The 24053-nt window shown below is 37.9% G+C and overlaps 1 protein-coding gene across 1 annotated transcript in view; it reads right to left on the bottom strand.

The window, feature by feature from the left end:
* The window catches only part of THUMPD2 (THUMP domain 2 tRNA and snRNA guanosine methyltransferase), a 43526-nt gene extending 33048 nt beyond the window's left edge, over window positions 1-10478 (bottom strand). Inside the window, exons 1-4 of the mRNA XM_081264955.1 lie at window positions 10334-10478; window positions 2893-3028; window positions 1205-1617; window positions 179-256 (exon numbers count right to left, since the gene is read on the bottom strand). Of these exons, the coding sequence (XP_081121081.1) occupies window positions 179-256; window positions 1205-1617; window positions 2893-3028; window positions 10334-10459 (753 nt within the window). The 5' untranslated portion in view covers window positions 10460-10478. The remainder of the gene's footprint in view (window positions 1-178; window positions 257-1204; window positions 1618-2892; window positions 3029-10333) is intronic.
* Between the last annotated feature and the right edge of the window lie 13575 nt (window positions 10479-24053).

The following is a 24053-nucleotide window of genomic DNA, read 5'->3' as shown; positions in this document are numbered from 1 at the left end:
TTTCTTTTTAAATTTGGATAAAGCATTTTCACAGTGAAACTACTAGAAAAACTGTTTGCACTCTTCTACTGTTAAAGACAAACTAGACTATTGAATCTGTACAGACATGGATTTTAACAACTGAAAAGTATGATAAGAATAGGTTATATGTATATAAATTAAAAAGAATATTCATTACCTCTAAATTTGGAGTCCTCAAATCTGTTTTCCATCCAAACTGCTTCATAAGAGCAATTCCAATTACTCTTCCTATCTCCTGCAAAGTAGCAAGTTATAGAAAAGAATATATTAAAAATGAAAATCTGAAATTTAAAGAGAAGCAAAAATTTATAGAAAATCAAGTGTTATAGAAAAATCAAGTCAGATTATCTGATGATAATTTAGGATCCCAATATTAAAATGTTACTATGAAGCATTTTCTATTCAAGGCAATAAGGCTATATTTTGTCTCCCTTACTCCTCAATATACCTATGGCATTAATGTCTACACATGAAGAACATCTATTCTTGCAATTTTACGTATACAAAATCACAAGATCATGATCTGATGAATACGGTCATTCTAAGTTGTAGGAAACGAAAGCAAGATGAAAGATTAACCATTTCAGATATTATCATCCTGTTTACAAATTACCAGAACAGTATCATTAAACCCCACTTTTACGATTTGATTCTAAAGTTCACTAAAGAACTCAGACCAATGCCCTTTGTATCACTGAACTCTGTAAGGGTCAACCAATAAGGTTCTGTGGAAACCGTGGTGTCCACTCTTCCCTGAAGTGTGGAGTCCTCCTGTGTATTTGTGGTTGTAGGTCCTAAGGAAAATCCCACTTATAGTACCTAGTGCAAAGTAGACACCCAATAAGAAAAAAATGTATAAAAGAGAACCCCTACAAAGCTGAAGACCATGGCATCAGGGTTTCCAAATGCAAAGGACATCTATGAATTTAAGAAAACCTTTAGGCACAAAATAAAAGGAGGTCATTACATGGAATGGCATGCCACTCCTTTTAGATACCTAGGGGTAAGTTAAAAGGGGAAATGCAATCTTGAAGGTATTGAGTCAAGGAAGATTAAACCTAATTAATTATCTGCTGGGCTTATTTATCTGTCCTATGGGAGGGCTGCCTCTCATTGTAAATCTCAGGAGTGACGGATTCATTCTTTTAGAAAAATGGGACCCCGCCTCAGGAGGTAAGCATACCTGTGCAGTAAAGGCTTTTCCGATAGTTCCACTGCAGCGACAAGAAACCCGGAAAGTCAAGTCGTCCTGGTTATGAGCATCAACTGCTTTCCCTACATCATTCTGACATCCTTCTTCTTGAAGTGTTTCTTGGTCAGTGACAGAATCTCTTTGCTCGAGTGCATTTTCTTTTATTTGTTTTTCCAGCTGGCATTCCTTATGAGTTGTTTCAATCTTTTGCATTTCTTCTACTTTTAATTTCTTAGCAATAATTTCATTTTCTCCCATTTTTCTTTTTAGTGGGTTAGAAGCCCTTTGAGAAAGTTTTTCCTTTTTTGTATCAAGTTCAAGAAGATTTTTCCAAACTGAAATGGTATCCAACCAACTTCCTGGATCATCATTTATAAGTTTTTGTATTTCATTAAGTATTTTTCCTAAATAAATAAAATCTCACTTCAACCCATATCCCTTTAAAGACCATTTATACACTCACTACTCCCAAATCTCATTACTTTCTTTAAAATAAGTTTATTGAATTGTTACATGAATAAAATTTCACTTTCATATGGAACTTATATAATTTGTCGTAAGAATATTATGCAGATTAAGTTAATTCTTATATATACAGCATCAATATTGCATTAAAATTCTCATATAATTACCATGTACTACTTTAACAAATTCATTTATCCTATGATAATAAATATATGTATCTCATGAATAAATACACAGACTAGAGTCTTTTAAATAATGGTGATCTTGCCTATAAAAATTAAGGTTTAAAAAAAAAGAATAAATTGTAAAATACAGAGTTCAGAAATTGGAGCAGCTAAATCTTGGGGTTATACAACATTAGCATGTATCTTAAAATGAGTTTTCATAAGTGAAACTTCATATACACGATCCATTCAAAACTTAAGGACTGCCAACATGCTCAGTAAAATTTAATCTTTTCTTGATGAATAAGGGTCATCAAGATGACCCAAAAGTAATTACTGCACTTCCCTAAAGATGAAGGTAGGTGGCAAACTGGGATGAAATTATATTAACCCCACAAGATAATATCTTGGGATTTGCTTTAAAATATTTTTTCCTGCCCAGTCTTGATTTCTTGTCATTTGTATCCTTCTTGAAGTAGTTTATTAGAGAATATATAATTACATGATCTCTTGTGCACATCAGCAACCAAAATGAAGTATAAGGCAGTGTTTATTCCTGCAGTGTCTGGCCCTTTTTGCTGCTTCGATCAAGATTCTTAAATTGTTTTCACAGCATATTTATAAAATATAAATGGGTAGAAGTTTATTGAAATAAATTTAAGGTCCTGTTACTCAATTAAAATTTATAAGGTGACAGTTTTCACCAACTTATTATTAAAATAATACATTCGGAGTTATTGCATACTTCTAAATGCAAATAAATGCAAATGACCAAATTTACATCTAGAGAAGTTGCTTGACCATAATTCCCAAAGAAAAAAATATGACTTTGGACATAAAAATCTCAGGAGACAGATAACAGATTGGAAAAAGGAAAAAAATAGATATCACTATCATTCTGTGATAATGTCAGGAAAAAACAACATAACTAATGATGCCATTTGTATGAATGACTTATAAATGTGAAGTTGTTACATATTAATTATTACATAGAAAACTTTGGAGTTCAATGTATTAAGTGGATAAAAAGCAAATAGGCATACACTGTACCTTTACGTGGAGAAGAAACAGTAAATGGAGACTGCTTTTTAATCAGCAAAAATAATCTTTCTGCAGATTTTAATTTCTTTAGCATATTCAAATCAGAAGAGGTGGTGAAAAAAACCTTTCCTGAAATATATTCAACCTAGAGACAGAAAGATATTAATATGGTAAGAACTACCCTTTTCCCACTTAATTAAGACCACAGCCTCTAGACTAATAATTAAAAATGTCCATTTCCAAAGCATCTTTTATTTGTTAAGCATTACACTAAGAATTCTGAATACATATTTTTTCCCTTTGTGTTCCTAACACCCCCCTCTAAGGTAGATTTTATCATGCTTAACTTACAAATCAGAAACTGAGGTTTAGAATAGGTTAAATAACATGTTAAGTAGTTTTCTATAAGGTTACACAGCCAGTGATCAAGATCATAGTCCTTTCATGTTACGTTTTAACACATACACATGCACATACTACTAGAAAAACAGAACATAAAATACTTAGTAATTACATAAATCTTAAACACTATTTAAAAGTGGGGGAAAAAGTTAAAGTGGGTATTTATAAAACACCTGCCTGTGGTCCACCAGGAAGCATATGCCATAAATCCTGAATAATATTATAGTAGATATTATCATTAATAATGTGATAGATATATACTGGCTGTTGTGGTTTAAAAATGAGGTGTCCCCAGAAGCTCATGTATGAGACAATGCAAGCATTTTCGGAGATAAAATGATTGGTTTATGAAAGCCTTAATCTAATCAGCAGATTAAACTACTGATATGGATTAAATGGACAGTAACTATAAGAAGATAGGGTGTAGCTGGAGGAATAGGTCTGGGGACTTGCCTGTTTTGTCTCTGGTAAGTGGAGCTGTGTTTCCTTAGTGCCATGTCCTGAACTGCTTTCCTCTACCATGTCCCTTCCACCCTGATTTTCTGCTTCACCTCAGATCCACAACTAGGGACCTGACCATTTACAGACTGAGATTTCTGAAACCATGAGCCCCAAATAAACTTTCTATTTAAGTTGCTCTTGCCAGATCTTTTGGCCACAGAGATGAAAAAGTTGATTAAAACACTGGCATGAAAATTAAAAGGTAAACTGTATAACCCAAGAACTAGAAAAAAAAAAAAGAACAAGTTTTAATATTATAAAGTACTGATAAGCTATCTATACAATAAGTAGCACTGAAGGCCAATGTCACTTAAAGCACTGGGTAAGAATTCTTCAAGATTTGGGAAGAAGGCTAGTAACAAAAGAACAGGGAGCAGATGCAGAAGCAGAGAGAAAACCTGGCTGAAGTCAACTGTAAGTTGGCTTGGCAACTTTCACTGCATTATGCTGACTGATACTGTCGAGTGGATAGATGGTGCGGCCTAGGCCAGCTTGATGTACGGTCATGAAATTTTGAGTACCACGGATGGTAATGGTCAGCCGATATAGAATTTTGATGAAAACTGTGACAGCACTGAATTAGCTGGCAGAAAAAATTACTTTGGAAGAGACATAAAGGACTGAGTATAGAATGTGATGCTGGAGGGAGAGGTAGATAACTGAGATAGAAATGATGAGACATTGGAAAATGGACAGAAGCAAGATATACACTGTTTCAAACAGAAACAGGCTTTGAAGACAGGGTATGTGGTAAAAGTAGGGAAGAAAGGAAATGAAAGAGCTCTGACTTGTAGGAGCCTGATGTGGCAAATGGGGCTCAGTACCAGTGGAACCCTAAACCTCATAGGGCCGACCCAGCTCGCTTAAGTTTAAGATGGATGTAGACTGTGTTGGAATTCTCCTTCAGCAGTGGCCATGGGCTAACAGAGTTCTAAGTTATGTAAGAGAACTAAGGCACCAGGAAAAGAAAGGTACCCATGTGCTAGGGTTTGAGCCTGTTCTTCAAGGGTCCATGTGCAGAAAGCTTGGTCTATAATGTGGTGATTCTGAAGGGTGGTGGAATCTTCAAGGCCTAGTGAGAGGAGACTGCGTCATGACAGCCTCAGAAGCGATTCATGCTGCTCTTGCTGAGTGGGGAGTGTCTTGCAAGCTGGACATTATAAAACAGCAAGCTTGGCCCCTCCCTGCTCTCCTGCTTCCTTGCTCACTATACCTGCTCCTTCTATGTGCAGCTGGTTCCTTTTCTGCTTCTCTGCCATGTTGTGACTTGGACAGGGGTGACCCTTGTCAGACACTGGCACCATGCTGCTGGACTTTCTATCCACCAGAATGGTGAGCTAAATAAGCTCTTTTATGTATATCCTGTCCAGTGTCAGGTATTCTGTTATAGCAATGCAAAACAGACTTAAGATACGATGTGTTTAGGCAGCTACTAGACATAGGAACATAAAACCAAAGATTTGTTTTGTTTTGGCTCTAATTGAACATCTGCAATGGCAATTTCTAGAGTTACTAGGTTGATGAAAGAGGATTCTCTGCCCAGGAAGCCCTAGGTTGGTACCAACTAAAACTCAAATAGCTTAGGTATCAGCAATGTAGTTGATCAAAGCAGATGGAGGAACATATGATGACATTATGGGAAAAAAACAAAGAATGAGAAGAATATTTAGGAATCAATATTTAGGGGGATAGTGAAGTAACCCAAACAAGATTTAACTCCTTTCTCATTACATAGATGACATTTTCCAAAACTAAATATTTACCTCAAAATGCTTAGACCTTGAAAAGAGAGTTTTAAAAAGTAAACTTTTGAAGTAAGATGTTACCCAGTGTAAAAATATATCTGATATCAAAGTCCTCCCAAGTCAATTTCACAGACCTTGCCAAGATTCTGGGGAAACTGAACTAAATATTTTACTGAAAATGTATGGTTTTAAGAATTAAGTCCTAAAAGCAAGAAAATGAATACAAACACTTATATCAAGGACTATACCTTCGTAGTCAGTGATCTGGACATTTTGGTTCCTTAACTATACAAAGATGTTATCTTTTCTTATTTGAATATTAAAGGAAATATTTTAAACAGTGAAAATATCTTCTAAAAAGAACATGACTCAGTATTGATTAAGAGAACCGAAAAAGAGTTTATTTAGGGTTTTAAATCACAAGAATAGTGTATGTTGATGCACTAAATTACCAAATATATTCTCAGAACCAAAAAAAAAAAGCAATGTTACTCTCTTTAAGAATTAACATAAAGCCTGCATTGTTTTTATGAGTAATAAGCATATAATTGGAAGTAGTTTACTAAATTATGAGATAGTCCCTGTGAGAATAAAATAATCATATATGTGGACACACAGTTTACACTTCTTGAAAACTGGATTTCATCTTAAAGCAATAGGGAGACAGAATTTTGATGCTTATAATTTCATCAACTGCTAAGGCCAGTACTTCTCTTTTTCTTCAGTTTATTGCTGAGAATTGATCATATTCACTTACAGTAGAGATAAATGTAAAATTTTAGAATATTTCAACCTAATATTTGTTACTTGAAAATTTATATATTTTTTTTCTCCTTGGAATTAAACTATATCTAAGTGTTAAGCACTGGTTTATGCCTAACATTTCTGAAGATTAAATAACAGCTCTATTATCTGCTAGAATATTATTAATCAGCATTTTTTTCTTTTTAAAATTCATGGATTCAAGTCTAATCCAAAGATTAAATGTTTAGATCTAGGTAAAATCATATGATATTACAGGGAGGTAATATAGTCTTCCAGGACTGTAAAGAGTCTGTTCTTTATAAAATACTCAGTCTGCAGTATTCTATTAGAGCAATACAAAAAGGACAAAGAGAGGAACATGCTAAACACCACCATGGAAATGGTATTGCAAAATCTAGACCAGGGAAACTATCAGTGCTGTCCAATAGCTTTCTGCAGCAATGGAAATACTATATAACTCCTGCTGTCCAATATAGTAGCCACCAACAGTGTGGTTTCTGAGCACCTAAAGTGTCATTAATGCAGCTGAAATAGTGAATTCTTATTTATCCAACTTTATTTTTAATTTAAATAGTCATTTATTTTTAATTTAAATTTGGTTAGTGGCAACCTTATTGGACAGCACAGCCATGTCAGAAAACTAGGCCTAAAGGCTAAGAATGGCTTTTATATTTTTAAAAGGATGTAAATATAAAACAAAGAAGAATATATGTAAAGAAGCCACATCTGATTTATAAAACCTACAATTATAACTATCTGGCCCTTTATAGGAAAAAGTTTTCTGGCTCTGGCAATCCAACTTCTTTAAGACACAGTTTGCAAGGGGGAGAAAGGAGAGAGATGGAGGGGGTTAAATCTGTAGATTAAATTGCTTAGAGGAATACTGACCAAGGTATGGAAAGTATTTGAATCCTGATTCAAATAGACAAACTTAAAAAACAAAAGTGATGTTTAAGAGACAATTTGAGCATTTGACTAGATATTTAATAAGGAATTATTTTTATCTGTGACAATGATAATGTGGCTTACATTTTTTAGAGCCATTATACTATATTGTATTATATTATGTAGTGTTATAAAAGATTCCTTATTATTTAAAGATAAATAAATATTTACAGATGAAATGATTCCTGGAGTTTAATTCAAAGTAACATGGGGATAAAGAGTGGCAGGAGGTGTGACTGGGGCAGAATTCACCATGGGTTGATCTTTTCATAGTTGGTCGGTAAGTATGTAGAATTCTTTATACTATTTACTTTTATATCTGCACAAAATTCTCCATAAACATAGCTAAAAGGAATACACAGGAAAATTTTCTACTGTGCACTGAGCAGTTTGTTGGCGGAGTCACCTGGGAAGGAAGAGTGTTTCATGTTCAAATGTGAACACCTGTGCTTATCAGCAGCTCTACTGAAAGAAAACCTTTTGAGGTGCACACCCGGGGATATGGCATTTTCAACAAGCTCCCTCGGTAATTCTTATGTTCACTAAAATTGGAAAAACACTGATTAAAATTGAATGATTACTTTCTAAAAGTAAACAATCACTTCTGAGTTAATTTGTTTTATAAATTCCTGGTTTTGAATATTAATTTTTCTTAAAGCAAACCAAAGTTTCTGACAGACTCTCTTGTCACTACAGGAATGGTCTTAAGTATTCCTGTGCAACTCCTGTGGGACCTAACATTCACTGAGCACTAACTGTTTGTCATGCACTGTGTTACCAATCTATCCTCATTTGAATGACTGAATTAATCCTGTAGGTACTACAAAAAATAAAAAGTGGGTACTATCACCTTTTTTCACCTCCAAGAAAACAAGCTTAGCAATTTGAGTAATTTGTGCAAAGATACAAATCTATTACAGGAAGATGTAAGGTATGAATACATGTCTTTGATTCTAAAGCCCATATATGCTGTTTGCCAAGGTGTTATGGAAATAACCTATACCCAATGTTACAGGGCAATTTCTCACATGACAGTTGGAGCTCTGTAATGCAGGTCTCCTATGTGCCAATTCAACTAATCTCAGATGAAAAATATTTGGAATAAAAGCCTATGTTTGAACATACATCTATAGAATTCCTTCTCATCATGATACCCTAAACAATATAGTATATGATCAGTATTTGTAGAGCATTAGCATTGCATTAGACATTATAAGTAACCTAGAGATGATTTAAAGCATGTGGGGGATATGTGTAGGTTAGATGCAATATTACACCATTTTACATAATGAATTTGGGCAACCATGGATTTTGGTGTCTGAGCAGGGGTGGTCCTGGCACCCATCCTCTCTCAGATACTAAGGGACAACAGCAATTGAGCTATCACATGGGTTACAAAGCTAGAGAGATTCTGATACAAGTCCCCATTCCACTATTTTGGACTAGTTTTCTCGCTGCCATGAACTCAGTATCTTTCCTCCATCATGCCCTTCAGTCAAAATGTTCTGTCTCAACTTAGGTCCAAAGCAATGGAGCTGGCGGACCATGGACTGAAATTTCTGAAAATTGTGAGCCAAAATAAAAAATTTTCTACTTTGTGTCAGGTATTTTGGCCACAGCAACAAAGTTGACTAACACATCCCTAAAATATACAAGAGCAGAATATGGAAATTATCTTGGCATTTAATTACTCTCATTGTCAAGAAGCTTTCCCTATACTTAATTGAATTTTCTAACTTCCCCATCTTATTTTGTCTCTAAAGAAGACAATTAAGCAGTGAGGGTCTTTTCCTAATAAGCCTATGTAACTAGATTGGATCAAGCCTTCTATTTTTCATACCAAGCATTCCTGGTTAATATTAGAATAAAACAAACCAGTGCAGGATTACATATGGCTACATAATTGGCCTGGATTGAATATGATTATATACTCGTGCTTGATTTCACAGGCAGCTTGGGTATGAATCTCACCTTTGCCATTTTCTGGCACAAGACTTGAACAGATTATTAAATCTACCAGAGCTTTATTTTCTTCATCTGTTAAACGTAGAACACTTACTTCATAGGGTCATGAAAATTAAGCAATTAAATTGAGGGTAAGGACCTAAGAGCATGTGCCTGACACATTAAATGCTTGAAAAATGCCAGCAATTATTATTACAGAGTGACTATTTTAGATTAGCTACATTCAATACTTTATTAAATTCTGTGACCCAAGCCACCAATGGCAGGTGGTCTAATAGGGCTGATGACATTTTTGTGACTGTCCACCCACACTTTAAACCTCCACTGCAGAAACTCTTTTATGGGCCTCCAACACTGTAGGAGCTCCCTGAGGGAAGTGGTCTACTTGGTTTGCAAGCTTTCCTTTCCCAAGACTACATTATTCACAATGTCCTATATACCCCATCAAGATGCCTTTTCTAATTACATCTTTTCATCTTTACCTTCTGGTTTCAAGAACCAGCTCAGCAGTTCTAGACCAAAAAAAAAAAAAAAAAAAAAAAAAGTGTTTAAAACCTTGTTCATTTCATTGAAGTTAAAAACAGCTGAGTATGAGGCCTGCAAGAGCATATTATTTTTCCAGCTATTGTTGTTGAATGTTTAAGGTGTACTTTAAATACCCTATATCGTTTGATCCTCACAATAATTCTAAGAGGTAAAACCAATTATTGTCACCAAGCAAATTTCAAATAGCTGAACCTGAAGATTATGTTTGCATTTAGAGGAGGAAGAAAGGATACTGACAGGTCTCAATCTAGTTCTTGGTCCTATGTAGTACTTCCTTTGAAAGAATCCAGGAACTTGGCTCAACACCTCTCTTTTAAAAACTTTAGCCATGGCAGAGGTCGGAGGTGCAGAGGTCGGAGGTGCGGGAAGAGGACTGGGTACTTAGGAAAAGAAACAACCGCCGGTTCCTCCCAGCAGTAATTAAAGGACCGGCCAGTCAAGTTACGCCGTCTGGGACCTTAGCCTCGGTCACTCCAGGGTCTGGGAACCCGAGCTCGCTCCTAAGACTGCGCTGGCGGGGAGTGGGGACCGGGACCGGGTACGGCCGCCTGCCCTCCTGGCGCACAGCGAGGCTGACTCACCTGCGTGGCCGCCAGCCGCGCGCGCACCTCCTGCATCAGGAACCGCTCCAGGCCCCGGCCCGCGGTGCAGAAGAAGCGGACGCCCCCATCAGGCCCAGACCCCGGATCTTGGCGCGCAGCCGCCATGACGGCCCGGGAGCGGCCCCGCGGCCTCGTCACGTGGCCTGGGACGCGAGCGGCGCGATCCCGCGCTCTCGGAGGCGCGCGCCGAGATGGCTTTGGCCTGGGCCTAGGCCTGGGCCTGGGCGGGAGCTGGACCCCGAGACCCGAGGGTCTGCGGGAGCGGCCCTTGTGGCTCTCCTTAGTTAACTGCACGGAACCGCATTGAGTTTAGAATTCCGGGTGAGAGGACTGTCATTAATCACTTAAGCCACTTGCTTTATTTTTCAAATTGAGGGAACTGATGCCCAGAGAGGTCAAGGGACAGCATAGCTGAGCCTGGAACCTAAGTTTCTCAATATCTAGTATAATGGATTTTCTTGCGTTCCTTCCACCTCCTTTCTCTCCTTCCTTCACCCCTTCCTTCTAAGCACTAACCTCAAAGAAGGAGGCGCGTTGTGTCCACCAAGACTCGGTCCAAATCTGCCAATCCTGGGCCCCAAGAGCAGAAATTCATGTGCTCTAACACAATGCCTTTATATTCCTGAAACACACCACATTTCTTGCACTACTTAGTTAACCATCCTGGTAACGAACAAATTTCTCATCCGATTTGAGCAGCTCATAATGGTATTTGAAAGTTATTTAAAACAAATAACAAACAACCTCTGAATTTTAAAATGACAACGAGAATCCTATTTGCGAAGAATAGAACCCATATCACAAAATGGACAGCTTTAAATTAAATCTATAACTACATATTGAATCAGATACATAGAAATTGTTAAATCTGTTTATTTTGCAAGTGCCTCCCACGTGCTTCACAATGGGACACCAAATGGAGAGCAGAATTGTAAAAATTCTTCATGGAGTCTTGAGATATGGACTTTTCATAGATTCAGTCCTAAGACCTTTCAGAGTTCCATTTTGATGAATTCTTTTCTCCCCCAAACTGTTCTTTTGGGTTCTGACTCTCAAGTCTGTCTTGGGAGTATCATAAAACCTCTTTTTTTTTTTTTTTTTGTTACCAGGGATTGAACCCAGGATCACTCATCCACTAAGCCACACCCCCAGCTTGTTTTTGAATTTTATTTAGAGACTATGTCTCACTGAGTTGCTTAGGACCTGGCTAAGTTGCTGAGGCTGGCTTTGAACTCACGATCCTTCTGCCTCAGCCTCCCAAGCTACTGGGATTAGAGGGGACACCATCGCATCTGGCTTATAAAATCTCTTTATTACTCCCAACATCCTATAGCTAAGAGGGTAAGCACACAGATAAGATGCATCCTGTTCTGTTCAATAAATCCTGAGCAGCTATTCTCTGCCATTCACCAGGCTGACCTAGGGATTCAGAAATGAGCAAGGAAGGGTCTGGACCGTCAGAGGCTCAGAAGATGATGAAGTTCACTGACTGACCATTGATTCTTCCAGGAAAGCTATGGCAGCACTGACAAAGAGGAGACAGGGAGATCTTCCTGAAGAAGATCACTCGCGAGTTCAGCTTGGAGGATGTGGGAGAGCGAGCAGCACATGCAGATGTCTGAGGTAGAGTGGAGTGAGGCTGAAAGGCTGAGAGCTCTTAGGAGGTGTTAGAGAATCAGTTAGATGAATTGAAGAGTAAAGGCAGCGGGCTGGGAGTTTGGATCAGGAATGATCATCAAAGGCTTGTGCATTGAAAACTTGGCCCTCAGTTGGTGGCACTATTGGAAGGTGGTAGAAAATTAAGGAGGTGGGGCCTAGTTGGAGGAAATAGGGGGACATGTCCTGGAAACGTGTCCCCTTCTTCAATCTCTCTCTCTTTTTGCTTTCCATCCTCCATGAGGTAAGCACCTCAACTCCATCGTGTTCCCAGCTATAATGCTTTGTCTCACCAAAGGACCCAAAGTGACAGGGTCAACTGGCCATAGACTGAAGCCTCTGAAACCAGGAGCCAAAATAAATCTTTCCTCTGGTTAAATTGTTTATCTCAGGTACTTCATCACAGTGACAGAAAGCTAACACAGGTAAGGATGGGCCAGGTTATGTAAGTACCACCCAAAGCCATTGAAGAATGACTGTCCAGCCCAGCACTGGTCAGCAGCTTCTGTTCCTGGATGGGACTGCAGCTGAGTGAAGGCTCCAGTCTCGCAGAGTCAACCCTCACTTTACATTACCTTCTCCCGCCTCCGTTTGATATCTTTCTTCCTCCAGTAGCCTCGGGTCAGCAAGGTCAGGGATTACTTTTGTTCCAGTCATTTTCATGTGCATTTGTTCTCCTCTGGACCCTGCTGCAGCTTGTCACATCCACCAGTACCTTTCACATAATGCTTGCAATGAGTTGGAATAGGTGGGGTTCTGCCTCTTCTGGAAGAAAATAATTAGTTTTCTGGAAGGAGAGTTGCCTGGAATTCTTTCTCCCATTACTCCTTCCTCCATCATTTCTTCTTCTCATTAGCAAAATGTCTCTACTGAAAAAGAACCATTGATTCCTATAGATGAATTTAATATATCCATCTGCGATTTGCTATTTGAATGTTACATATGCAATGTGCAGGAAGTTGGAACTCCACAGGAACAACTTTTAAGTGAGAGTATGTTAGGAATAGAGGACAAGACCAGTGTTTCAAGAAGTCTTCTTATTTTGATGCCACTGGCAATTCCTTTAGTTCTTAAAAATGTTTAATGTATATTCTTAGATATTAGAATGCAGATGCTTTAGATTGTGAGATCCTTGAGAGGAGGGGATGACTATTCATCTGGGCATCCTTAGTGATAACACTGGCTTTCATGTGGTAGGCTCCTAGTCAGGGTGTGCTGCATTAGATGGAATGTTACTGAATGGATCAACACTGAAGTCCCCCTGAGCTAAGAGGATTGCTATAACCATCATATTGTGATAGTAGGAGCAAATGTAACTCCATTTTGTTTTATGACTTCATCCTGTAAAACAACCATGCCAAGTAGAAGAGTCATGACTGAAGCAAGATGTTCTTTTCCTTTTGCTATAGAAACCTTTAAGAACACGGAACTACCTAATGGGGTATTGTTTCTGTAACTAGGGTAATGGGGCTCTGTTTCTGTAACTGGGATGACTGGGCTGTGATTGATTAGGCTTCCCTCCGCTTGACTGCACTGTCCCGCTTCTGTAACCTGGCTTGCTTTCATTGGCTAGACCCCGAACATCCTTTTTGCGGTTTTCAGGCTTATAAGGAGTGCCCTTGCAATTGTTTGGGGCTGATCAGGGGAACAGCTTTATGTTCTGGTTAGCCGCCACCAGTGTGCTTCAATAAAGGCTTGATTTGATTATATGTGAGTGGTCTGGAAGTCAGTTTATGAAACCCTGGGACGAAGCTTTAACTATAACAATATCAGCAGGGAGTTTGTAGCAGGATGTGGGAATATGGGTATGATAGTGAAGCAAATCAGGTGTGAAAGCCAGGGAATGGGGGAATGACCTGAACCTTCCTCACTACTTTGCTTGTTATTTCCCCCTTCCTCTTCCTCTTCTCTGTCCTCCCCACACACTTATTAAATATTTTTTCTTAGGAATATTGCTCAGAATTACCTGAGAAGGCCTTTCACATATCCTGTGTTATGGTTTGGATGTGAGGAGTCCCTCAAAAGCTCATGTGTGAGACAATGCAAGAAGGTTTAGAGGAGAAATGATTGGGTTATGAAAGCTTTATCTCAATCAGGGAATTAATCCCCTGATGGGATTAACTGAGTGGAAGTTGAAGGCTGGTAGGGTGTGGCTAAAGGGGGTGGGTCATTGGGGGCGTGGCTTTGGGATCTATTTTTTGTATCTGGTCTGCAGAGTCTCTTTTTCTGTTTCCTCAACATCATGTGAGCCACTTCCCTCCACCCTTCTGCCATGATTTCCAGCCTCATCTAGAGCCCTGAGGGATGGAGCCTGCTGTCTATGGACTGAGGCCTCTGAAATTATTAGCCTCCAAGTAAACTTTTTCTCCTCTACAATTGTTCTGTTTGGGTGTTTTAGTCACAATAGTGAAAAAGCTGACTAAAACATCTTGCTTTCCATTTCCCTCTCCTGTAGTCTGGTACAGTGGAGTGGGGTTGATGACACACCTTGGCCTCTTCTGTGCAGGAGATTAACAACCTGCTTTATACCAACCAGTACCAACTGCTGACTTCAGAATGCTATTGTTTCCCTAATCCCAGGCCTTATGTGTGCCTGTTTCCTTTGCCTGGAACACTCTTTTCTTGCATTTTTTTCTTTAATAGCTAAGCTAGAATAATATGCCTTTCTTGTACCCTTTTACTTATATAATATTTATACTGTTATCATTTGTTCATTCATAAATATTTATTGAGTACATGGCAATATATCAGTTAATACAAGGCACCAGCCTATGAGAAACTTCCAATTTAATGGGAGGTCATGGTGATAACCCTGGATTGCTGAGAGAGACAAGAAAACAAGTTTTATTTAAAGGATAGAACAGGGGCAGGGGAGGGAGAGAGGGAGAAAGAGAGAGGGGCCCCTACTAAGAGGAGGGGGTCCAGAGTTGGTGCCTGAGGGAGTGGGGATGTCTTGCCCCTTTATAGATTTCAGGTTTCCTTTCTTCTCATGCCCCCTCCTCCCTTTATCCTGCCTATGTGGCCAAAAGGTGGAGTGACTTAAAGGGCAGGGGGAGAGCCATTCTGGGGCTGATCGCCTGTATTGGAAAGTGCGATCCTTCCTCTTCCCTGGAGGCTGTTAGCAACCAGGTGATGGGGAGTGCTATCTACCCATTTCCTTTTCTTTGATATTCAGCTACTTATCCTTTGCCCCAGTCTCAAAAGTATATCAGTACATTGGGATATATGGGAACTAAGAAAGGCAATTGGGACTGGCATATAATTGCCATTTTATGAATGAGGTAGAATAAATGAACTTATTCTGAAGTTAAGTGAGCCTTTATATCTTCCCCATTTGAGCATCTTTGCCAATTCTGGTATATTCTCTGCTTTATGAGGTCCATTCCTCAGGGGAGAGAGACTCTTTTGTCCTAGAGCATAGTCATGTGATCTAGACTGCACCAAAGAGACTCACATAACTCAGAAATGATCCACTAGGGGGCAAGGGCTCTTCTCAACATTCATTTTACTTCCCTGGGTGCTGGCAGGATGTCTGACCTTCAGAGACAGCTTGTTATCAGCAGGCAGAAGTATTGCTGGTAGAAATGTGGCAGGAGCATTAGTTTTCTGGTTAGGTTGGTTTCTGAAAGTTAGTTTCTAGGTTGGTTTTCCAGCCTGCCCAGCATTTGAGACACATTATTTTTTTAAAAAAACAAACTCTCCTTTGCATAATCAATCAAAATCAGCATCTATTTATTGCAACAAGAACCTTGATTGATCCATGCACCCATGAAGGTAGTTGCTCCTACACAGGATGAGTGGGTGCATGCATCAGTCAAGGTTTTTAAAAAATGTATGAAGCCCTCCTCTTGACAAGAGAGTCTGTGGGCTTGTATAGGAAAAAATTCATCAAACCTTCATGGTGCTTACAAATAACTGGTGTGATTTGTGTTAGCCTTCATCTCTTCCCCACCATTTATTTTTTAAAAATATTTTTTAGTTGTCTTTGGATCTTTTTTAAAATTTATTTAATTAATTTATTTATATGTGGTGCTGAGAATTGAACCCAGTGCCTCACACATGCTAGGCAAGTGCTCTACCACTGAGCTACAACCCCAGCCCTCTTCATACATTTTTTTTTCTGAAATTCAATTGCATTGTGATATTGTGGTAAAAACCCAGAGATAGACACACAAACTTGTCAGACACACTTCAACCAAGTCAGTGAAAAAGAGAATGAACATATTTTGATGACTGCGACTGGAAGCCATTTAGGAAATAGCTACTGGTCACATACCTATCATATAAACCAATTATATATGTAATCACCTCAAGTGGTGCTTCTTTGAACATGCAGTCAAAAAAGAGAAAATTCAGCAGAAAGTTGCTGCATACTGTATGTAAATACTGTCTTTAAAACACTACTTGCTAATTAGTATTTTTATTGCTGCAGTTTAAATGTAGCATCAAAATTCTAAAGAATGCAATCTTTATGTGCTGATTTAGAAGACAATTCTTTTTTAGTGTGTGTGTGTGGGTTTTTTTTTTTTTTTTTGGCTTTGGTTATACAGCACATGAAATTATTTTGATGTACAAATACAGTTGAGTATTTCCAGCGTCTTTTCTGAAAAGTTTGCCGTTTAATGCAAATTTCAAAACACTAGGCTGTTTGATGTGATTTTATTTGTTTGAATGTATTTTGAGTCCATAAAACTCTATCTACATCCGATAGACATTCATAATGCCTCAGTTGAAAGACAGTGTGGAAACTGTTTCTTCGATATATTTTTTGAATGAACAAATGACTGAATCTGCAATTTACTTCAATTTACTTGAAGTGTGTTGCCCAAATAAAATAAAGCCATTTTCTTCCTGCAGTCTTGACACCTTACTCGGACTGTTATTTTAATATTCCTGTTCTCTTGTTGCATTTGTGATTATATTTATATAAATTATTTTTTTTAAAGGTTTGCTATTACCTTTTCCTTCCTCTGTCTCTTCCTTTTATTTTGCTATGCTCTTGCTATATTGCACAGGCTGGCCAGGAACTCCTGGGCTCCAGTGATCCTACTGCCTCAGCGTCCTGAGTAGCTGGAACTAAAGGCACTCATCATTGAATGGAACTCTTTTTCTCTTTTTCTTAGTTCAATGACAGTGACAGAATATCCAAAACTAGCAAGGATATCCATATTTCGATATTTCCTCCTTTTATTTTCCTGAAATTCTTACTCCTTCCTAATAGATGGAAATTTATTTTGCAGGTTTTCTTAATGGTAATTGAAAAATATTCACCTTAAAACTCAAGCATATGTCATCTGCATATAAACAAAACAACCAAATGTGGGTTTTATTTTCTTAAAATAAATAATTTTCATTTTTATGTGAATGGTGTTTGGCAGAATAGAATAGGAACAATTTCTCAGAATACAGATTTAATCTAGCCAAAGTTTTCCCATGGCTGGAGTTAAGAGCTGAATGAAGAATATGGAACAAGCAAATGTGCTCATTATGTAGTTATTCATCTTTTTCTGTTGTTCTTTTTGTTTAAGGTATACAATTCCTTGCTACTCACAGACATTTGTGGTGTTTTGAAAAATAGATTTTGGCACCACTGGAAAGTTATCTGATGCACATTCACACATAGTCATGGTTATCTTCTCACAATCTTCTTTTTAAAATTTGAATTTAATAATTATACTATTTGTATTTATACTTAATACTGTAATTTTGTATTATAAATATGAATTACTTGGCTAGGCAGAAAAAAACAATTTGGTTACAAAATAAAAGCATGCAGCATAAGTATAGGCAATCATTTGGTTCTTCCAAAAAATACCTTTAGAATAGGATATAATACATAAAATTACTGGATACAAGTTGAGCTTCTAAATCACAAATATGTTTGTGTTGAGAGCCACAGCCCAGTCGGGATGGCGCCTAGCATTTTGCCAGTAGGAGTGGTTAAGAGATGACGCCAGCGAGCCATTAAGATAATAATTGCTGTGACTGGATTGAGTTGTATATGGACCCTGCAGTCCACAATAGGGCGGCTCAGGGAATAGGGTGGCTCCTGCTGCCTCAGGCGCCCGCCCGCTACTTTGGAGTTCCCGTTGAGTTCTCAACGGGTTCCTGTGGAGTTCGTGGGAAGCCCGGTGGAGGGAGAGAGAGTTGGGGAAGGCACGTGGAGTGCTGGTGGAGTTCGGGCAATAAAGTTGTTCCTGTTTGAACCTACAAGTGCCTCGGGGCAGCTCGGCTATTTTGTGCCCAGCCAGACTGTGGCATGTTTGCATCTTCAATCACTATTTGTGGCTTTATTGTCCTTTCACTGAGATCAACTTTGTATGGATCTTCTGCTTCATGTTTAGAGCCTTTGAGCTCCTCTCCTTTGGTTCTTTATAAAACACATAATAGGTCACTGTGAACTCTAGTCCTTCTATGTAACTCTGCATTGGTCCCCATTCTCCTGACTCCTCTAGTTTCTCCGGCCCTGTCCCCTTCCCAGCTGCTAGTAATCACCATTACAAAATCAGTTTGAATTTTTTAGCTTTCACATATGTGACACTCAGATGTTTAAATTATGGTATTTACTATTTCAGTTATGGCATTTACTATTTCAAACTGGGTACATATATACTTTAAAAATTCCTATTTATAATTTTTTTTGAAAACTGCTTTGGTGATAACTTGATTTGGAAATCCCTTGCTCTTCTTCAAGATATAGTTGGCCTCCTATGCAGATACTGTTGAAGTGATACTAAAAAACTAGAGAAAAAAATTCTCAATAATAAAATAAATCCGATAAATACAAGGGAAAATATGGGGAAAGATTGATAAGGCATAAGATTAATCCAAATTATCTGTTATAAGCCTAAATACTTAAAAGTGGACCACAAATTGTGTATTTATTAACTGTATATTTTTCTGACATTTATTATAACAATTTTCTTTTTGACATAGATGGGAAAGTTGAGAAGTTTAGGGAAAAGAATAAAAATAACTAAGAAAAGTAAATTTTATGTGAATGGTTAAAGGAATTGAAATTATTTAGCTTGTTGAAATGAAAGCTAAGAAGAGTCTTAAATATTTTCTTATTAATGAATAGGATCATTGGTAGAATACTGACCTATTTATAAAGGGAATGAAAAAAAAGACAGGCTCAAATCCTCTAAGCCTTTTGAGACTTCTAAATCCCACAGTCTGATGTTCTGGCCCCCTAGACTGTCGATTCTTTCCCACTAAGGTGATTTCTGGGTGTCCCAGAGTGTAATAGATGCTTATTTACCATTTGTTTATCACATTCTAAGGAAAGTTAGTGTTCCCAGATCAGGCACAAAGGGTTAAATTATAGAGCAAAGACAGATTGTTGTTGAAAAGCTGGGCAATAATCTGCTTCCAAAGATTTTGATAAATGAAAAAATCCTGTTTTTTTGTAAGCTCTTCAGTCTTATTCCTCTATTAGGGATTAACAACTTACGGTTTTGTTGTTATTATTTTGTACTGTGGTTCAAAAACAGGCAACATAAAATTTATTATCCTAATCACTTTTAAGTGCATAGTTCAGTAGTTAACTACATTCACACTGCTGTATAATATCTCTAGAAATTTTCATTTTGCAACACTGAAATGCTACACTACCAAATAAATCTCGCATTCCTCCTCCTGACTTATTGGGTTTTGATTTTTTTTTCATGTTTGTCTTTCTTACTAGACTCCAAGCTATGGAACTTATTAGCATGCTCTCTCTCTCTCTCTCTCTCTCTCTCTCTCTCTCTCTCTCTCTCTCTCTCGCCTCTCTCTCTCTCTCTCTCTTTGTCCCTAGTGCCTATTACCTAGTAGGTGTTTGATAAATGTCTACTGAATGTGAACAAAATTTTCTGTCCTTTCAAATGCCCATCTTAGGGGGTGGGAGGTGGAAATCGGTGGTAGAGTGTGTGTTTATGTACAAAGTCCCAGCATATACACCTGCATGAGCACATACACACACCCAAACACACAATGTTTGTTTTGGTTAACTTTACAGTGCTGAAACATAATACCACAGAATAGGTAATATATAAAGAAAATTTATTTATTTCTTGTTGTTCTGGATGCTGCAAAGTTCAAGATTGAAGGGTTGCATCTGGTGAGGGCCTTGCTGCATCATCATGTGATAATAGAGAGGAAGCATGCTAACTCAGGTCTCTTTTCCTCTTTTTATAGAGCCACCAATTCCATTATGGTGACCCACCACTTTCATGACCTCACATAACCCTAATTACATCTTAAAGGCCACATCTCTACATACTATCAAAATATGAATTTAGAGATTAGTTTCTAACATATGAACTCTGGAGCACACATGCTGGTTTGATACCTCTGTGACATTTACACTCTAGTTGAGAGCAAGCAAGGTGAGAAAATCATCACCATCATCATCATAAATAAGAAGGGTGGTAAATTAGAAGGTGGAAGTGCCTTAAAAAAATAGAACAGACTAAGGGGATCAGAAATGTAGGAGAGGGCAGGGATTTCAGTTTAAATCAGGTGGAGAAGCTGACCCTCCTAGTTTACTCTGGACACTTGAGGTATCTTTAAATACTCAGATAAAGGCATGATTACAGAGAATGAAATGACATAATCTCAAATACTGGATTCATTTTCTGAAGGTATAATATAGCCAATATATGTTCTGCAAAGGGCAAATAAAGTTTAATACTGTTAACAACAGATAAGGCAGGGGTTGAGTTGAAGGCTGATCCTTGATTATGCTGTGATTACAAGGCCTTCTGTCTATCTCGTATTCCCATTAGACATTTTTACAGTGTACAGTCTTTGGAAACCAAAAGTTAACATTAGTTTCTGCAGTTTGAATTTGCAAATTAAAAACAATGATTTTTTAAAAAAATAATAATTATGTGTGCTCTAGGTGCTGGGGTATGTATATGAACCAGCATAAAGAGGCCTAAGCACCAGGAGCTAGCTTTCTAAAAAGAGAGAAAGAAGGTCTTCTATAGATTAATATGTATGTGAGAGCTCCCCTGATGCTTTTGTGATTTGTTTTAGTGTTCATTAAATATTTAATGAATCACTGAGGTGGTTGAATGTGTTGGACAGAAAGGTTATAGTCATTTTTGTTCCTACAATAGAAGGTAGTGAAGATCATAAAGGTTAAATGAATTTCTCCTTTTTTGTCACATTTAATAATAAGTGGTCTGGTCTCTACCCTGATTTTCTGTGTTTTTTTTTTTTTTTTTGTACCAGGGATTAAACCCACAAGTGTTTAACCACTGAGCCACATCCCCAGCCCTTTATTAAAATATCTTATTTAAAGACAGGGTCTCACTGAGTTACTTAGGGCCTCACTAAGTTGCTGAAGCTGACTTTGAATTTGGGATCCTCCTACCTTAGCCTCCTTAGCTGCTGAGATTACAGGCATGCACCATACCCAATTTAATTTTTTGATTTAACCCGGTGCTATTTTCCTTCCTTTTTTTTTTTTTTTTTTTTGCTGTGGGAAGAATATGGAATATTCTCTAAACAAAATTTTAAATGCACAATATGCATTATTAACCATAGAGACACATTGTACAACAGTTCTCTAGAACTTCATTGGCTCATTGATTAGCAAAACTTTCCTTTACCTCCTGGCAACCATTATTTTACTCTTTTATTCAACTAGTATATTTTAAGTATCTCATATAAATGAAATCATATGGTGTTTGCTTTTGTGACTGGCTTATTTCATCTAGCATAATATCCTTCAGGTTTATCCATGGTTGTTGCATATGGAGGATTTTGTTTTCTTTCTAAAGGTTGATTTGAAGTTTGGTTTGTTTTAGTAAGATTTGACATAGTGGGACATTGCAATGGCAACATGTTTCTCTATTTAGAAACAGGAAAGGGGGGGCTGGGGATGTGGCTGAAGCGGTAGCACGCTGGCCTGGCATTCGTGCGGCCGGGTTCGATCCTCAGCACCACATACAAACAAAGATGTTGTGTCCGCCAAATACTAAAAAATAAATATTAAAATTCTCTCTCTCTCTCTCTCCCTCTCTCTCACTCTTTTGGAAAAAAAAAAAAGAAAAAGAAAAAAATAGAAACAGGAAAGGGACATAACCAGTAGGGGGCATTTCTCTGGCTTATGGCAGCTGATACCCTTGTTTTCTTGGCTTTCTGGCTTGCTTTGGTAGACTTAAAAGCAGTATGAGTTCCCAAACCCCATTAATCATGAAAGCAAAGAGATGGGAAAAAGATTGATACTGGAATGAGTTTCTCCATAATCTTCCTCTGATTTTACTTCTATTATGTTTGAGGTATTTATAAAGATCATGTACATAATTATTAATTATTTGGGGAGGGTATGCTAGAAATTAAACTCAGGGTTTTGTATGTGCTAAGCATACACTCTACAACAGAGCTACATCTCCAGCACATAAACTATTAATTGGTGTGTAAAGCATTTTAAAAGGTTTTCAAAATTATTTTCGAGACAATGGTAAAGCTATCTATTTTCTCAGCAAAAGAAACAGTCTGTGAGGTCAATAGAGAGCCTACATCTTGGGAGCAAATTTTTGCACCTCACACATCAGATAGAGAACTAGTCTCTAGAGTATATAAAGAACTCAAAAAGCTAAGCACCAAAAAACCAAATAACCCAATCAATAAATGGGCCAAGGACATGAACAGACACTTCTCAGAAGAGGATATTCAATCATTCAACAAATATATGAAAAAATGTTCATCATCTCTAGCAATTAGAGAAATGCAAATCAAAACTATTCTAAGACACCATCTCACTCCAGTCAGAATGGCAGCTATTATGAAGACAAACAACAATAAGTGTTGGCGAGGATGTGGGGAAAAAGGCACACTCATACATTGCTGGAGGGACTGCAAATTGGTGCAGCCAATATGGAAAGCAGTATGGAGATTCCTTGGAAAACTTGGAATGGAACCACCATTTGACTCAGCTATCCCTCTCCTTGGTCTATATCCAAAGGATTTAAAAACAGCATACTACAGGGACACAGCCACATCGGTGTTTATAGAAGCACAATTCACAAGAGCTAAACTGTGGAGCCAACTTAGATGCCCTTCAGTAGATGAATGGATTTAAAAAATGTGGCATATAAACACAATGGAATATTACTCAGCAATAAAAGAGAATAAAATCATGGTATTTGCAGGTAAATGGATGGTGTTGGAGAAGATAATGCTAAGTGAAGTTAGCCAATCCCTCCCCCCCCCCAAAACAAATGGCGAATGTTTTCTGTGATATAAGGTGGAGTAGGGAGAGGGAGCATGGGAGACAAACTCTAGATAGGGCAGAGGGGTAGGAGGGAAATGGAGGGGGCAGGGGGTTAGCAATGATGGTGGAATGTGATGAACATCATTATTCAAAGTACAGGTATGAAGACATGAATTGGTGTGAACATAGTTTATATAGAAACAGAGATATGAAAAATTGTGTTCTATATGTGCAATAAGAATTGTAATGCATTCTGCTGTCCTGTATTTAAAAAATAAAGCAATTAAAAATGCCAAGATATCCATATTCCTTGACTAGAATTATTGATATAATAATTGGCTATTGTCATCTAACACTGAAGTCCTTTATAGGTAGAAGATGATATAGGGGAAGAGACCACATCTTAGAGTTCTCAGCTCCACTCAGGGCTCTCAACACCCACCCAATGGTCTACCTGAAGACCCTGCCTGTGAGGAAAAACTGAGCCATTTTGCCATTCAAAGAGGAAAGTCGACAACAAGAGGAATTAGAGAACCTGAAGGGAAAATCCCCAATCTGGAGCATGCATAATAGTCCAAGGGACTAACCTAAATTTAACATGTTTCCTGTTGTCCTCTCATTAGCATCGCCAGTTGTTTCCGCTGTCTGCATTTTCTGGAGGCAGGGTTGGAAGGTAGTCAGGGAAGAAACTTATGTATGGGCAGTAGGGAAGAAACTTATGTATGGGCAGTAGAGAAGAAATTATGTCAAATTCGGCTGTCAAACAAGGTGACAGTCAACCTCAGATCCATCTAGTGGATAAGTGGGGTGGGAAACTAGCACAGCCCCAAAATAACC

This window comes from Spermophilus citellus, assembly GCF_964194105.1.
Source record: "Spermophilus citellus genome assembly, chromosome: 13".
Lineage (NCBI taxonomy): Eukaryota > Metazoa > Chordata > Mammalia > Rodentia > Sciuridae > Spermophilus > Spermophilus citellus.
The sequence above is the reverse complement of the archived record's forward strand: the minus strand, read 5'-3'. Positions and strand labels throughout refer to the sequence as shown.